We start from the raw sequence: 18,013 nt of genomic DNA, 5'->3' as shown, positions 1-18,013 counted from the left end.
TAGTGTTTTTCTAAAGCCAGGAAAACAAATATTCATGTATAATGGAAGATTAAACCAAGCATAAACGACATTCAATCTCTCAAAACTTTTATTAAGAAATAAACCACTGTGTGAAATGGGAATAAGACACAGGTCTGAACATCTTTTACTTTGATTAAAAATTTGAGGAAACTTACTGTTTAATTAATTGAAATCGCAATTTTGTCTAAAATCGACCCAAAGAATTTGTCAGCACTAATTCCATTTACTTGCACGGAACAAAGCTCGGGAATCATAGATAGATTCAAACCCCTACACGTTTACCATTTGTCCTAAAATTGGGTACAAACTATCCAATGTTTCATTTCAAGAACAAATCTTTATGGTTGTTCTTTAGGAAATTTAACAAGGGTTGAACCTGCTGAATATAAAGTTAAAAAGCAAACACAGATTCTATTCATTGTCTCAGGTCTGTTTAAATGGAACCAACACCATAACAAAACTGATTGCCTTAAAGAAGATCAAGCATGTTTCACATTTCCAAATTGACCAACAAGAACATATGAAAATGTCAATCCAACATACATGTACTTTCTGCAAAGTAAGAAACTCTCACTTGAATACAAAAATGTTATATAGTAGTTTGCGTATTTACATTTCCCTCAAAGCTTCTGTACTCAAATCATAGTCAACATATTAAACAAACGGCCAAAGCTAACCAAAAAAAAAAAGAAGCCTACATTTCACAAAGAAAATGCTTGCTTCACCACAACCATAGTGGCTGAAGCCTGGACTCTGGAGCCTGAAGCCGGTGTTAAATTAAAAAATAAAACAAGGGGGGGGGGGGGAACAACCTTCAAGGCCTTGTTCGGACCAAAAGATTGACCGACAAAAATGCCCGACATAGTTACACGACCGGGGCACCTTGTTCCAACACATCGAGAAACTCAGTTCTGTTTCTTACCAACCTATGAAACGCTTCCCTAATCAGCATCTGCAAAGGCACCAACCCTTCATCCATTCTCCGACAAACCTCCGCCAGCTCCGCCACTTGTGCAGCCACTTCGTCCGATTTCTCTTTCTCTCCGGGGAACTGGTATGAGTCAGTGAATTCAATCAAACTCTGGCCGAGTTTCTCCATCTTCTGCATCTCGTATAACAACCCAGCCATCCCTTTCTTCTCCTTCTTCTTCCACTCCTCACCGATTTTATCATGTATACCGGCCAGACTATGGGTCCAGTTCACGTGCTTATTAATCGGAAGATGAGTTGTCAAACCGCTCCTCTCTTGACAAGGTATCGCAGCAATCAATACCCACATAACAAAAACTATAATCAAGCTCAGTATGTAAACCGGGGCGGGCAAACAGGAGGCCTCCGGTCCACGTGGAGCAGCGAGGTTCATGGTCATGGCGTGAATCTGTTTGGATGCTGACCAATGCTTGGCTACCTGCCAAGAAAGTGACCTGTAATGTCCATGGTGTCGATCTTTATTACCACTTCGGCGGCCGAACGACCAGCTCCGCTCCGCCGTTTTCTGAACGGAGCTTTCTTTGTCGTCGACGTGCATTGCCGACATTAGTGAAACCAACGCTTTTTTGGCCCTCCTCGCTTGTCCTTCACCGAAAGGTTTTTGTTCCAAAGCCGAAACGGCAATCTCCGCCAGCTTTTGGCAATGCCTGACCAACTCCACCCCGTTGGTTACCGCATTACAAATGTCCATAGCTTTAACGACGCGTTCGAGAAGTTCGGGAATCAAGCGATCGAGAGGGGGTTTGGAGATCTGAGCCGCGTCCCGTTCCATCAAGAGAATTGCCTTGCATTCGGTTTCGCAACAAAGGAACACGTCGAGCAGCTTGCGTATCCAGGAAATAGAGAGAAAGGCTTCAGTGGGGGCGTCGTCGGGGGCAGATAAGAGCTCGGTAAAGCGATCGGAGAGCTGCCTTTGGAAAAGCTCTAGGTCTTCAATCTCTTGCTCGTGGTACCCTTCCATGGCGTTGACTTGGTTCCGCCTGATGCTGATTCGTCCCAAGAAGGAGCTTTGGTCGGTTCCCGTCATCTTAGTTGGAAGATATTTGGATAAATTGAAAGCCAATGAAAAGAAGGGAAGAAGAAACAGGGAGTGGGATGGGGAAAAGGGACGGTGTTTAAGGTTAAAAAGGAGAAGGGGTTAGGGAGTTAAATAACGGGAGCGAAATTTATGGAGGTGGAATTGTCGGGGACGACGACCCGTTCTTTCTTCCTTCTTTGGAGCCCTGACTTGGCACTCAGTCAGTGTTATTTTATTATTAATATTTTTTTCCCAAAATTCCTCTATAAATATGCAACTATACATGAATTTTTAGGTATAAATTTCAAAATTATATATGTATTTTGATTTTGTATAATTTTATATATTTTGATTTGATTCAATTTTCACAAATTATTAACATAATTATTGGTATAACATCATTTTATATTTATATATTACATCAAATATAATTATATTTATCTAATATAAAAATAAATTGATGTATTTATTTCTTTAAATATGTATGATTGAATAAAAATTAAAATTTCATAGTATACATTTGAACTATAGTCAAAGTTTCATGTATATAATTGCACCAACTTCAAATTCATGTATCAAATTGCACATTAAATTAAAGTTCATGTATAATTTTAAGATTTATTCCTTATTTAAAAAATAAAACTTCTATTTTCTTTTAAGAATTGTTATTTAAGTGGTGAGTTTAGTGTTTAAATGTAACATCTCTTACTTGGACCGAGTGAGAGGTGTTACATAATATGCATTCTTTTCACTAGTTTTTATTTTTTAAAATTTATACTATAAATAAAGTGTTTGATTGAGTTTGTGTCACAAACAATGTTTTCTGAACCAGACTAGATCGATCAATCAAACTAGTTGGACTAAGAACCGATTGAGGTACCAGTCTAGTGAGAGTTAAAAAAATTTATTACTGTGTTTAGTCTACTTGTACATTTTGTACCAAGTGGGGACATAGGTACTAATTGGAGACTGTCTTTGTATCGTCAAAAGCAATGAAATGGATTGGTTTGAAGGAGCAACCATTATTCGAAGCCATGTGGGAAACTAATTCATAATTTGCAAGTGTCTCAAGGTTAGCCTCATTCTTCAACATGCTTTACTCCTCTTGAGGAAGTAAAAATCCAAGTATGTGAAATCTCTACAAGGGAAAAAATGATATTGATTTAGGAAAATCAAGAGTAGCTTAAAAAGCAAGATGGAAAACTGAATGATTTGTGCAACAAAACCCAATACTTTTTTTGGTAAATAAAGAGGGTTGCACCCTAATCGAACTTAGAAATAAAAACAAGCCTATCAAGAGGAATGGGTAAGGTCATTTTTAATGCCTGAAATAACCATTCTTGAAGGTAAGTAGAAATAAATCACTTTATACCAGCCCACAACAGCCAATTTTGCCATAGAATTTGTAGTCTGGTTTGCCTCTCGTCGCACCTATCTAACCTACACAGTCCATTGTCGATTACACAGTTCCTTTATGCTATTAACCACCGCCAACACACTTGAGGCTTGGGAAGAAGAGTTGATCAAAGTTCCAGCATCAGCACAATCACTCTCAGCAATAACTTGTTGAAACCACGCAACCAACAATCCCTCCCAAATAGCATGAGATTCTGCCCGTAACATCGAACTCAGTCCCAAGTATCCACTAAACCCCGCCATCCAATTACCTTAATGATCTCGTATAAGCCCCCCAATCGATGCCTCATTTGAATTCGAGTGCATCGTTGTGTCACAATTGATTTTAATCCATCCAATGCAAGAGCTTGCCAATGCGTATTCAATTCCAAACTACCAGCAACGAACTTCATGTGTTGATCTGCATCCAAAATATGCTTAGACAAATAACATAACAATAAGACACTATTTCCACCAGCGACACGCTATCTTCAATGAAAATCGATTTATTATGGGCATGCCATAAACTCGAAATCAGCAAAGAAAAACATAAATCCCATTCCAGATTCAACACAACAATATTAAGACAATTTTGAATATTACCAATTACCCACTAGTTGCACTTCATTGTAAAAAATCCGGTCACACTATGAGCAGGCAAAACACGAAACCAAACATCCTAAGCAAAGTCACAATCCCGTAAAACATGCAGAATCGTTTGTACCTCCCTACCACAATCGGGTAACGAGGATCCCAAGTAATGTTTCTTTTTACAAGCTCTTCATTAGTCAAAAGTTTCCCTTCAAAACCAGCCAAAGAAATTGTTTGGCTCGCTGAGGACTCTTATGCATCCAAATGACCCTTCAAATCCCGTTCTTTATTGATCACGAGTTGCTATCTTAGACAATAACAAGTCCTGAAGCTGACCAACGCCACCCGTAAATATTTGACACAGTACTAAAAGATCAGGGAGATCGTATATTTAGGATGCAAGACACCTTTCAGCATCCAAGTACCTTGTTAATTTCAAAAAAATCCCGAAACAGTCACATGTTTTTAATAAAAAGATTCGGATCCAGCTCAAACGAATCATGGTTGTGTTAATGTAATGAATTAATCCCTGAAATCCAAGGCCAAAGTTGCAATTTACTTCTTGACTTTGTGAATTAATCGGAATGTTTCTTTATTTTGATTCAAGGCAAAAGATGGTAGAAAAAAATGTTTGGTGATAGAATATTATTCAAGGGCAAGTAATATGATGGACATAATGTAAATTCATTTGACTGTGTTGAAATAATAATTCCTTTTTGACAGATGAGTAAATTGCAAGTAAAACTACTAATTTTAATCTTTAAAACTTCAATGCATATGTTATGATTACTCAAAAGTAACTTTTCACTGTTCTTTAGTTGAAAATAATGAAAAAGAAAGATAAAAAAATAATAGGGGAATTGATTATGAACCGTCAACATCTTGCATCTGCACTTCAAAAGAAAATTATGTTAGTTACCCGTTACCCGTTACCCGTTACCGTTACAAAAGCATAACTGTCTCTATAAATATTATTGTTTTTTCCCAAGGAAAGAGCCTTTAGCGGCTTAAATTAAGTTGTCTTGTCGGTTTTTGGTCCAGGCCTTGACAAAAATACACCATGGTCGGTTTGGAAATCTGACTTTTCTGATGGAATCTTAAGAATATGTCCAAAATTTATCCTGCGTCATGCTTATCATTTATTTTTTGGGGTACTCTAAGAGCTTGGTCTGGGTTAACTAGGCATAGGAGTTGCACTTCCAAACCCTCACCGATCTTAAACCAATAAAGGGTCCAAAGGAAATAGTGCATGGAATTGGCTCGTGCTTTTTATGCTTGGCTGACAACTTTAGAAGTGGTTGTTGGGTGCGAGTTTGGCAGTAGGGTTAAAAGTAAAAAAATTTTTGAAAATCTGTATTGAAGTATTAAGATGGTTTATGGAATACAAGTGAAATTAAATTGAATTTTTTATAGTAAATTTTATTTTTTTATTATATAAAAATAAAAAATTATATTTAAAATAGTAAAAATAATTTAAAAGTTCTTAAAAAAGTCATAAATTTTATTTTGTTAAAATAAGTTTAAAAATCTAAAACAAAAAATTAATATGAAAAATCTAAACAACTCCGTAGAATCGTAACAGTGTCAGTGCTTACCTGTTGTATGTCTTATGTGGCCGGTTATCATTTATAGGTGTGTATTGGACCCTTTGGACTGTGTGAGCCTTAAGTTTCATCCCTTAATTATGGACCCGCCTAACAAATTTCATTCTCTTCAATGTTATTTCTGTATTCAACTACTTTAATTTACAATAAATTTATGTCCAAATATATTAAGATACCAGTAAAATTATCTTTCCAAACCTTTTGTTTATTACCGTATCTACTCAAGGAAGCATTAAGTTGATTTATTAAATAAATCCGAGTGCTGCACTTGGCAAAGCAATTTGATCAACCTTCTGATGGCAATTAGAATTTGGAGAAACCAAGAAAATCGCTTTATTGTTCAAAGAATCACCCAATAGTTCTTTTCCATCATACAATATAATTCAACAAGATGGGCCTCCATCCAGCACAGCTGCAAAAGGCAAGCCATGATAGTCCAATGAAGCCACACAGTATACCCAGAAATCTAGGCCTTAATCAAGTCCCATTCCAATTATGGGTTTATGGTCCAAAAAAAGAAGTGTGATAAAAACAGGTGCAGGTGAGTTGCCACTTGCCATCATCAGGGGTTAAGACAGCAAGCGTCCCGTGATCAGCACAACCACCATATCCGAAAGCAGTTGGCTAAACAAATACTTGGCACCCATCTACTCATATCTCACTTGGGTGATGTTAAAAGAAACCACATGTTAAGCTGCGTGAAGGACTAATTTTATTTTTAATAAAAAAAAAATCTTAAGAAAACTACAAAAGTCTCATAACATTTCACGGATTTTCGAACCATAAAACTTTTGATCATATCAAAGCCAAAAGGGGGGAAAAAAAAAACACTCTCTTCCAAAAAGTTTCACAAAGAAAAGAAAAGAAAATTATACAAAGCAAAATTGCCAAGAATGAATCTCCAGATATAGCGCTGAAAGGAAACAAACCCAGTCTGAGTTCTTTGTTTAAAGATTTATATACATATTTTGAGCTGGTTAGCAGGTGAAGCAGAGAAAATGAAAAAGGAAATGGGGAGTACAAAACATTCAAGCTCAGAGGGAAGCAGTATCAAAGGAGTGCCGACACATGGAGGAAAATATGTTCATTACAACGTGTATGGTAACTTGTTTGAGGTGTCCAGTAAGTACGTACCTCCTATTCGTCCTATCGGTCGTGGTGCTAATGGCATTGTTTGGTAAGTTTTTTCTTTTTCGTGTTTAACTCAAACTCACAAAATAAATAATTTTATTAGATCTAGGCCATAAGTTTGTCCCTGATGATTGTGATCTTTTACGTGGCGGGTTGATATTATCATATGTATCCTAGTCAAGTGAACATTTTCCTCGTAATTTGTTGAATTTAATTGAGTGATAATAGAGTTTTTGTCCTTGATGTTTATGATTATGATTAGGGGGCTTCCTTTTTTATTGTTTGTTTCTTAATATTTTCAGTTTATGGATAAATAGGTAGCATATAAATATATCATTCACTATTTCTCTTATTGTTAGGTGTAACTTATAGGTTTTTCAAAAATATATTATAAAAAATATGTGCTCAAGTTTGAGATTTGCTTAGAAAAGTTTAAAAATAAAAATTCTTCAATTTTCCATTCTATTTTTTCCCTCAATACATGCATATAATCGTACCAACTTAAAAACAAATTACTATGTGACAGTAAGCATATATATGACAGAAAGTAGTAATTGAAAAACTAATAGAATTTCAATTTTCCCCTAAAATTTTGAGAAATTAAAACTTAACTTTTTAAGATGGATTAAAGCTGTAAACTTTGCTAAAATACAGGGAGTGACAGCATAGTTATAACCAAAAAAGAACCTTTTTTAAGCATATGGATTAAAAAACTCAAACTTTGCTAAAGTACAGGGAGCAACAGCATATTTTGACCAAAAAGATTTCGTGATATTGTAAAAATGAAACTGCTTATGCCTATAGTAAAGTTCTCAAAAAACGTCCTTCCTCACATCTTATATCGCTTGACATTTCTTTTTTATTTAAATACCAATTGGCATTTCACATTTGGATGCATTGCTGATGTGGGACTGAATTACTTTGACCTCTTCGTTGTTCTATTTTCAGTGCTGCTGTCAATTCAGAGACGCGTCAGGAGGTTGCTATTAAGAAGATCGGTAATGCATTTGATAACATCATAGATGCCAGAAGGACACTGAGGGAAATCAAGCTTCTTCGTCACATGGACCATGAAAATGTAAGCTCCCTCAGGATTCATCATTCTTCTACGGTGTAATCTAATCTTGCCTGGAAATCCCCCACTCAATTCTCTTTTTTTGCAGGTGATTGCCATCAAGGACATCATTCGACCACCGAAGAAGGAGACCTTCAACGATGTTTACATCGTTTATGAATTGATGGACACCGATCTTCATCACATAATCCGCTCCGACCAGCCATTGACAGATGATCATTGTCAGGTTTGGATAAACAGGCTTTGTGGGTGACATTCATATATGTTGCTGATATACTTTACGTTGCGTTTTCCTAACATCATCAGCATCATCATACTACTACTACTACTACAACCAAAACCTTGTTTGATTTAGCATGAATCTGATACTGAATGGGAACCTTTTTTCCAGTACTTTCTGTATCAGTTGTTACGAGGACTGAAGTACGTGCATTCTGCCAATGTTTTGCACCGTGACCTTAAGCCAAGCAGTCTGCTTTTGAATGCAAAGTGCGACCTTAAGATCGGGGACTTTGGATTGGCTAGGACCACCTCCGAAACAGATTTCATGACCGAGTACGTCGTCACTCGTTGGTACCGAGCACCAGAGCTGCTTCTCAACTGTTCCGAATACACTGCTGCCATCGATATGTGGTCTGTCGGCTGCATATTCGGAGAAATTATGACGAGAGAGCCTCTGTTTCCAGGCAAAGATTACGTTCATCAGCTGAGACTCATCACTGAGGTACTCAACTTCTGTTGAAGTATTCTAGCCATGGTCTTAAAACATAGGTTCACTTCTAACATTGTTCATTCTTTTTTGTTCCAAAAGCTGATAGGTTCACCTGATGACGCTAGCCTCGGATTTCTCCGAAGCAACAATGCCCGAAGGTATTTCAGACAACTTCCACAGTGTAGGAAGCAACAATTTTCAGCTAGGTTTCCAAACATGTCTCCTGGTGCTGTTGATCTGCTAGAGAAAATGCTTGTCTTTGACCCCAACAAACGAATCACAGGTAAACTAGATTTTCAAGCACATCATTTCTGTTTGGTCTCTCCATGTACATATCTATGATCTATTTTTCTTGCATCTTCTTCTTCTTTTTTTGCAGCTGAAGAGGCTCTTTGTCACCCGTACTTGGCATCTCTTCACGACATCAACGACGAGCCTGTCTGTCCCAGACCATTCAGTTTCGATTTCGAGCAATCATCGTGCACCGAGGATCACATCAAGGAGCTTATATGGAGGGAATCCTTGCAATTCAATCCAGATCCAGTCCATTAAGAGAATCTGTCCTAGATATTTTATGTAAAATATATAGTGGGAATCATGGTTTGTTTCCCCCGAATTCCCTATATATATATATATATATATATGTGATGTTGTTCTTCACCATTCAATGAAGTTGATATATAGAAACTAGGAACATCATTCAACTTTGCTTCATTGTCATATGAACCTTAACTAATCTACAAGGAGATTAAATATTACTTGTTTGTGAGATTTGGTACCCAAAGTGGTTTGGCATAAGCCCAACCAGATGTTAGTTTAGGTTCCTATATGAACAAGAAAACAGACAAAGATCTTCCTTAGTAATACTGCTTAGTGAATGGATGTTGTATTGATCATGGACCCATGTTTTGTTTTGGTTCCATTAGTCATTGTATTGCCAAGACGATGAATTAGCGAATTTTTATTAACAAAAACCAACTGAAATTTACGAGATATTTAGGAATAGCATATATATCGTATTTTATTTGGACTTTCATCCTATGGTAGCATAAGATTGAAAGCCTATATATGGTAGTGTGGGTTTTCGATAGCACTTAGTCTATGTCACATTAGAAAATGTATGCATTGTTTGCTTTGAGTTGTAGTTGATTGAGTCTTAATTTAATCGGTATCGATATTGTTATCAATAATTGAGTTGTAGTTGATTGAGTCTTAATTTAATCGGTCTCGATATTGTTATCAATAAAAAATGTGAATTCGAATGCATTTAAATGTATTTATCCTCCTATTTAAACGTTAGACAAAGTAACTAGCATGGATTACATGAATGGACACTCCACTATATCTTGGAAAATCCAATTCTCATGCACATAAAATTATGATAATATATTTATCTAATACTTATATTTAAGTATTTTATTGAGTTATCGATTGAGTCTGAGTTTGATTAGCATCGGCATTATTGTCAGTGCAGGAGGCCATGAGTTCGAGTGTGTTAAAGCGCATTATCTTCCTATTTAAGGGTTAGAGAGGGACTATGGGTAGTTCTAGACATTCTATCAAAAAGAACATTTATGACAACAACTTACAATGAGATTAATGTTAAAAAAAATAATTACAAATTCAATAATCAAAGACATGTTTGTTAGTATTAAAATACAAATTCATTACCACTTTACCTATTTTTGTTAGTGAATAAATTTTGAAAGGAAATATTTTAACATAAATTTTTTACTCACATCATACGATAAAATCTAGTATATATAATATGTTAATGAAAAATTTATTCCATACATTATTACTAGTATTTAAAACTCTATAATAAATGTGCAATACATGCAAATAATAAAAATAATTAGAAAAGGACATTTGGCCATAGAATAAAATTTGCTACTAATAATATATCAATTTCTAGCAGTTTATTAAATTAGACTATAATTAGATTACTAGTGGAAATAATCGCAAATAATGTTAAGACGATGACATGTGTCCATTGAAATATATTTAAAATTATAAAAAAATAAATTAGACATATTACACATCTTAATCTTGTTTATGAAAGGATTTCCAAGCAACTTGATATATATATATTTAATAATTATATTAATATAGAGTAATATATTAAATTTTTATAAGATATAAAATAATAAAAATAATATATTATAAACTAGATTGCGTTTGGGCTTTGATTATTGGAATCCAAATTCAACTCATATTTTAAATAAGCCTAATTTATTTTGTCTATGCTCATTTTTCGAATTTAATATTTTGTTCAAACCCTTACAAATTTCAAACGATTATTTAGGTTTGAATGAATAATTTGAGCCATGTGAACAATACAATTAACTAAATGCCCAATATATAGTTATAAATAAATAAAATCTATTTTATTAAACATGACAAAACTAATTTCAATATCAATTTTGGCACAAGAAGATTATCAAGAAAGGCATGCTCCTAATTCAACTTAGCTATAAAAGGCAGTTCATCAAGTCAAAAGAAATTCTTAAAAGAACTAATAATGGTAAAAGAAAAGAAATATATATATAGCTAGCTAGCTATACCAAGCACTTACTTAATCTAAATGCATATGCATAATATAAACAAAAACACACAATGGTAAAGCAAGTAATATTATAGCATAACACTGCTGAATGCTTCTAATTTTGGTTAATTAATTTATCAAAAACACAAAAATTAATCACTAATGAAGGAAAAAATTGAGGGAAAGTAGGGATTAAAAGTGTTACTTGTTACATATTGTTAATGAGGAATTCAAATCCTTTAAGACATCAAAATGAAGACTCGAATTAGTTCTAATCCAGTTTAATTAAGCCTTTTTAAAGTTTTAATTCACTTTAATTAAAAGAATAAGAACAGCAGGACAGTTAAACAACAACATAATAACAGCCCCTTTGGGTAATTTTAATTTCAGATGGAACATACACACAAGAAAACACTGGCAAGTTTTTAATATTAACAAATTATTTTCATCGGAACATCCGAAATGGGAAAATTTCCCACTTTCCAAATTCGGCTATTTAATACAAAAGACAAACTTCATTAATTATTGCTCCAAACTTGAATACTTAGTTAAACAGACACCCCTGGCAAATTCGACACTGACATGGGGAACTCAACCGCTTTATTTAGCAACTTCTGCACATGTATTTAACTAAAAAAACCCACTTATCTGTTCCTCTTCAATTCCTTGTCGGAAGCAGTTCGCTAATTTTCTTCTTAAAAACTTGTAAGAAGGAATTAATCATTGCATCACTTGTCTCCAAACAGGTAACCCAGGGAGGAATCTCCACCTGGAACTGATTTCACCTTTGTTGATGGTCGATCCTAAAATTTCACAACACCGTTACATAAATTAGGTTAAAAGCTATATATACATATGTGTGTAATAATAATAACAACTCACAGTTATGAAGTTGCCTGCATTCTGTCCTTTAGCCCTCTGATAGTTGTTGGTGGTGTTTTTCTCAGTCTGTTGCTCTGAACTTGGTTTATATTGAGGGGGAGGGTTCTCTGGGGTAATATCTATGCCATATGGAGGCTGGATCGGTGGTGTGACGGTGGGTGCACTTGGCCGCTCATCGGCACCAAAGAGGTAGCCCAAGGAACTTTGGCCGCCACCGTAGCTCCAACCTCTACTCATGTTTTCCACTACTACAAGCTTTTAGTTAACAAAGAAATATCAAACAAGGGGGAAAAGGAACCCTAATATATGATGGGTTTAGGGACAGTGTATGTAATGTAGATATGGATGGGGCCATGTATATGTGCATGCATGTTATGACGTATGCATCATACCTACTTGACCAATAATTACCAAGCCATGGCAAATAGGAAAAATAAACTAATTGCAATTTGCAATAGAGATGTACGTATGTGTGTATATATGCCACTAATTTCTAGGTGAGACGTAACTTTAAACAACGATCATCAGTTAGCACGTGAATCATGAAAAAAATTATTAAACACATGAAAAATTTACAGTGCTAGGATATTATTTTTTACACATATAGTAGTTATGGACATATATATACAATAATAATACCTGATTTTTTAGATTATTCGTCTTTACACATGAGACCTTAGATTCAAATTTCAATAAACTCTGTTTTAACTTCAAATTACACATATATAGATACATGTATATATATCAAAGGTTAATATATGCGAAACTACTTGAACTTGACAACTTACACTAAGTATTTAAAATTTTTTTTAGTACCTAAACTTAAAAATTGTAAGTCAACTTTTTGTTTGTTTTAAATATCTGACTAACACTGTTAAAATATGTTAATGTAGCACTGTCGACCAATAACATGATTGCACGTGACAGCTTCGCATTTTGATACGTGTCACCATGCTGTTCGTCACCAATATCATATTAGCGTATTTTAACAGTGTACCTAAAAGAGTACCAAACTTAGGTATCAATTAGGTCCAAAAAAAATTATATACCAAATAAATATCAAATATCAAATATCAAATTCAAGTATCTTTGTATATATTAAACCAGCCATTACAGAAATTTTATTTACACTAGGATATTCTGGGATTTGGGGATTGCAAGATGTGGCGTAAACATATATAACCCAACAACCATATACCATGCAAAGGTAGCACAAAAATGACTCGAGAACTGTCTCGCTGCAAAAGAAGAAGAGAGATGAGTTGGTTTAAGTGTTCAAATCAGGCCATTTAGATAAATTATAATGAACAATAATTATGATGATTTAGTGGTTCTTCTTAGGTGAACAGTGTTGACAGGTAATCGAGACTTGGGATTGCTTAACCTACATATCATTACTTCAATACATGGTTGCTTAACCTGGGGTCCATTTAGCGGCTGGACTACTGTTGAGGGGCATCTAGCCAGGACTTGCCGATCTTTGCAACTTACACGGTCTAATCAAACCGATCAAAATCAGCGTACTGAGGTGATGGTACCTCACTCACTATAAAAAAGAAAGTTCAAATATTTTAAGATAAGCTTTTTGCATTGGGGTTTTACTGTAACCTAATTAGGTAAATTTTATCATCAATAATGCACATTAATTAAGAGCTAAAGCAGTGTGTTAATGGGGTTAAATCAAAGATAATGGGAGAGTTTAAAAGAAGCCTATATGTATAAAGGGGAGTTAATCATAATTAATTTGGTTGTTGGTTGGTCCCCTTTATGACTTGTATTCCTTTGATAGGGGATAATAAAGTAAGAATATGAAAAAGGAACTAAGCTGGTAAGGTTCGGTGGGAAGGAAGCCTGTAGGCCTAAGCAATGCAGCTTTCAGCTAATGCATAATTACTGCACAATTGCACCAACAAGGTAAATTGGTCACAAAAAAATTCTAAAGCTAATTGAACCTGCTTCAAAGCTACATAAAGACTATTTCAAACCTTGGCAATTAGTTGACTGAGAGATTGAATTTCGAGTGCATATATAATATTTTGCATTTGGTGATGGAAAAATAATATATCGATGACTTTCAACATTTATTCTGTCTAAAAAGGACTGGCAAGTGGCCCTAAAAAGGATATGTAAAATGGCAGCCACTGAATCTTGAGGACATTGAAAGCACAACCGGTGGGGCTTAAAACCTGAAAATGAAGTGACCTTCAACATTTATTCTGTCTAAAAAGTATATATATGCTCTTAGTATATCCTTTTTTCAGCTAGGCGTTTCTGATCACTTACTCGCCATTTCAAGCATATTTAGAATTAATCCCAACTTGTTAAGTTTATTACATATATTATGTTAAATTTGGAGCTAAACATATATATGTATGTTATGTATGCATGTATACATGATTAGTTAAGCATGAAGGTAATGCACTGGTGGAGATACACGATGATGAAGCTAGCTTACCTCAATTTGTAACCCATTTAGTGGACATAAATGGAGAGTGGGACACACTTAAAAGATCCTAAAATCCTACCAACAATTTCAATGGATATCCACCATAGGAACCACGCACAAATAAAAAACAAAAAGGCACACAGACATTGATGAGCAGCTTATTTAAGAAATGTAAAGCGAACATAGAGTTATATTTATTTTGTAACACAAAAAAATCGTGCGATGATGAAATAATTAAAATATTTACTACTGTTAGTTATAGACTAGGTTTGTAGGTCACTGATTGATTGAGTTCGTAGGTTTAGTGTCTGTATATAAGTTAGTAAAGAATGAAGCTGAAACAAAAGAGTCTTACTTTGTTCAAAATGGTAAAGTTACAGAGAGTCTTACTCGGCTACTTGGACCCTGACTATACTCATGCACTCAACTGCTTAATTTGCTTAGTGACCAGCAGTATTTTGTACCCTATTTGAATGTGGTTGCTGCTATTTTCTTTTTGGTGATAATAAAATAATACCTAACTAATTACATAACAACATTCTGAAAAGAAAGACCACCTTTAGATTTGTCCATATTAAAAAAAGTGCGAACCACCGTAGGAGGACTTCAAACACCTGCAAATCATCTTTCCTGGTCAAGGCTTGTTTAGCCAAGCAGTCCTCAACTTGATTCTGCTCTCTTGAGATGTATCGCAGCTTTGGATTCTTCTAATCAAGGCTGAGTTTGATACGGTGGAATTGCTTCCAAGGATGGCCTTAACGACTTCCAAACTGTTTGATTGAATGATAACTTAATCATGACCTCTATATTGAATAAGCTTGAGTCCCTCAAAAATGCCTCAAAGTTCAATATCAAAGACACTACATTAAAACAGGTTTTTAGCGGCACTTTTATCTGCGTTTGGATAAAAACACCGCTATAGATCGAGCTTTAGCGGCGCTTTTTAAAAAACGCTGCTATAGATTAAGCATTAGCGGCGCTTCTTAAAAAACGTCGATCTAGGTCGAGTATTAGAGGTGCTTTTTGAAAAACGCCGCAAAAAAATTAAGCACAATGCCGTGGCATTAGTGGCGCTTTTTGAAAAATGCCGCTATAGATCGAGCATTAGCGGCACCTTATGAAAAACGCCGCTATAGGTCGAGCTTTGGCAGCGCTTCTTGAAAAACGCCGCTGTCGACCATTAACGGAGCCTTTTGAAAAACGCCGCAAAGATATTAAGCACAACGCCGTGAGCTTTAGTGGCAGTGCTTTTTGAAAAATGGCGCAAAAAGCATTTTATCTGTTTTAACTGGTTTATTTATATTAATTAAAATACAATTTATTTTTAATTGAATATTTAAATTCTTCAGAAAAAAATAATGACACGTAGAAAAATTTGAAAGTAAAAATATAGAAAAATATTTGTTAAAATGAAAAAATTAAAATACTATTATTTAAAATAATTTTAAAGTTTTTGGATACATGACTGATTGTTTTTAATTTATATATTAAATAATTTCTTATATAATCGTAAAAGAGATAGTATTAATTTTAAAATATTGAATTAATTATCATTATAATTTAGGGTTTAGGGTTTAAGGTTTAGGAGTTACTATTTTAAGGTTTAGGGATTATGGTTTATGATTTATGGTTTATGGTTTAAGGGTTGGGGTTAAGGGTTAGGGTTTATGGTTTATGTTTTATGTTTTATGTTTTATGATTTAGGGTTTAGGAGATAGGGTTAGGAGTTTAGGGTTTAGATTAATTAGTGTTTTTAATTTATATATTAAATAATTTCTTATATAATTGTAAAGAGATAATTTTAATTTTAATATATTAAAATTATGATTATAGTTTAAATTATTTAAGAGATAATAGATAAAATTTATATATATTAAATGGTTTAAGATTTAAGGTTTACTTCAAATTTGTTAAATGATGAAATTTTATACAATAAATTAATCTTGTTATATTTAAAAATATTTCATCTAAACCATTTGATATATTTAAATATTAGATTTAAAAAACATTGATAAATAAATAAATAAATAAAAAGTAATGATTGATATGGATAAGTAACTATCTATTTTGGATAGGACCAAATTATAACAAATAAAAATGAAATACAAAAATTAAAAATTATAATTTTATCTATTTCTTTTAAATATTACTTAAATTTTCAAAAATTATTTATTTAAAATTTATATTAATTTTCGATCTAGATCGAACATTTTCCAAGGTACCCATGATAACCAACGATCCAATCTCCATGTTTATCACGAACAACTCCCCCAACAGCAGCATATCTGGAATCCAATTGCATTGCAACGTCAGTATTAAAAAAGACCCGTTCTTTAGCAATATATGCTTCAAAAAGACGTTTGAGACAGTTGATCGATGCTTCTCGAGATGATGAGAAAAAATGAATCGCCCAACTGTAAGAAACTTCAAGTATCTCTCTTGAGTTCCATGATCTTCCTTGAAAGATGAATAATGGTTGCTGCTATATTTTAAGGTGTGCTATAATTGTATAATGGGTTTTTGCTTAATTTAGGTGATTGTATGCTTTTTCACAGTTGTGCTTCTAGTCATGATTTGGCTATAATGTATAACTACCCTTTTGGGTTTATTAAATTATTAATAATATTTTCTTTCGCTTAGTAAAAAAAAAATTATTTAGATTATTTCCGTTAGTTTCTTATTCAAATTAATTAATTATTTGACTTTTCAACTTTATAAAAATTCATTTTAGTTCATTTAAGTTTTTGTTCTTTTTAGCTTTTAAATTTGTATTATTTGTCAAATCACCCTTAAATGAATAGAAAATTAACGTTTATTAACTTTATTGACATGATAATCTATGTGTATGTCACACTAGTAATTAATGAATTCTTTTAAAAAAATAAAAATATTTTAAATACTTTTTATACTTGATTAATACATATAATTCAAAGTGTGCTTCACCATGAATCAGTTACTTGATTAATAGGGATGGCAAAAAATAATCTAAAACCAAAGGGTTTCGAGTCTATCTGACCAGATAAGGTTGGGTGTTTTTTTTAAATTGGTTTTCAGGTCGGGTTACCTTTAGAGAATGGTCGGGTAGGAATCGGGTTTACTGGGAATTCACCTTACCCCAAGATATTTATGAAATTACCCTTATACATTTTTAATAATAATTAGGTAAAAAAATTATCACTATCAACATCATTTTACCACCTTTACTCCCATTTCACACTAATTTCTTTCCCCCTTTCATTTTAATTTATTTTTCCAAGCCTCTCTCTCATTTTCGTTCTTTATATTTTTTTTATGATGGAATATATGTTTCTTTTTTACTTGATCATCTTAAGTATAATCTTTTTATTAAAAAGAATTTAATTATTCATAATTTCAAATAAAAAATTTAAACTCAAATTGGATTGAATATACAATTAACTTTTAGGTTGGAATTCAAAGAAAGTTCATTTTTTTTAAACTCAAGATCAAAGTATAGCAATAGAATATGGAGACGAACAAAAATCAGACCTGTCCCGCCCCGCCCCGCCCGTTGCTATCACTATTGAGAAGCGTCTTGGAATAAATGTATAATGTTCACTCATCCTTTTTTGGCTATCTGATTCT

At 33.7% G+C, this 18,013-nt stretch overlaps 3 protein-coding genes across 3 annotated transcripts; 1 reads left to right on the top strand and 2 right to left on the bottom strand.

Annotated features, from left to right (window-relative positions):
• Positions 1–485: 485 nt before the first annotated feature.
• On the bottom strand, positions 486–2,257 carry LOC105765260 (protein ROH1). Its single transcript, XM_012584264.2, has one exon. The coding sequence runs from the start codon at positions 2,036–2,038 to the stop codon at positions 887–889; it is 1,152 nt and encodes a 383-aa protein (XP_012439718.1). The 5' UTR covers positions 2,039–2,257; the 3' UTR covers positions 486–886.
• Positions 2,258–6,397: 4,140 nt separating this feature from the next.
• LOC105765255 (mitogen-activated protein kinase homolog MMK2) lies at positions 6,398–9,295 on the top strand. Its single transcript, XM_012584257.2, has 6 exons — positions 6,398–6,796; positions 7,699–7,828; positions 7,914–8,051; positions 8,217–8,549; positions 8,637–8,820; positions 8,917–9,295. Exons 1-6 carry the CDS (start codon positions 6,618–6,620, stop codon positions 9,087–9,089), a joined length of 1,137 nt encoding a protein of 378 aa, XP_012439711.1. The 5' UTR covers positions 6,398–6,617; the 3' UTR covers positions 9,090–9,295.
• A 2,143-nt stretch (positions 9,296–11,438) lies between these two features.
• On the bottom strand, positions 11,439–12,260 carry LOC105765258 (protein SPIRAL1-like 5). Its single transcript, XM_012584262.2, has 2 exons — positions 11,965–12,260; positions 11,439–11,885 (listed from the first exon to the last, which is right to left on the bottom strand). The coding sequence occupies exons 1-2, from the start codon at positions 12,199–12,201 to the stop codon at positions 11,811–11,813; spliced, it is 312 nt and encodes a 103-aa protein (XP_012439716.1). The 5' UTR covers positions 12,202–12,260; the 3' UTR covers positions 11,439–11,810.
• Between the last annotated feature and the right edge of the window lie 5,753 nt (positions 12,261–18,013).

Source organism: Gossypium raimondii, chromosome 12 (genome assembly GCF_025698545.1).
Source record: "Gossypium raimondii isolate GPD5lz chromosome 12, ASM2569854v1, whole genome shotgun sequence".
In the NCBI taxonomy this organism is placed as follows: Eukaryota; Viridiplantae; Streptophyta; class Magnoliopsida; order Malvales; family Malvaceae; genus Gossypium; species Gossypium raimondii.
This window is presented reverse-complemented; position numbering and strand designations above follow the sequence as displayed.

Bases quoted from the DNA above. Each gene is read 5' to 3' on its own strand.
- LOC105765258 (XM_012584262.2), bottom strand. From the start codon at position 12,201: ATGAGTAGAGGTTGGAGCTACGGTGGCGGCCAAAGTTCCTTGGGCTAC. The intron at 11,886-11,964 runs GTGAGTTGTTAT...GTGAAATTTTAG, and splicing joins ATGCAGGCAACTTCATAACT to GATCGACCATCAACAAAGGT.
- LOC105765260 (XM_012584264.2), bottom strand. From the start codon at position 2,038: ATGACGGGAACCGACCAAAGCTCCTTCTTGGGACGAATCAGCATCAGG.
- LOC105765255 (XM_012584257.2), top strand. From the start codon at position 6,618: ATGAAAAAGGAAATGGGGAGTACAAAACATTCAAGCTCAGAGGGAAGC. The intron at 6,797-7,698 runs GTAAGTTTTTTC...TTCTATTTTCAG, and splicing joins GGTGCTAATGGCATTGTTTG to TGCTGCTGTCAATTCAGAGA. The intron at 8,550-8,636 runs GTACTCAACTTC...TTGTTCCAAAAG, and splicing joins AGCTGAGACTCATCACTGAG to CTGATAGGTTCACCTGATGA.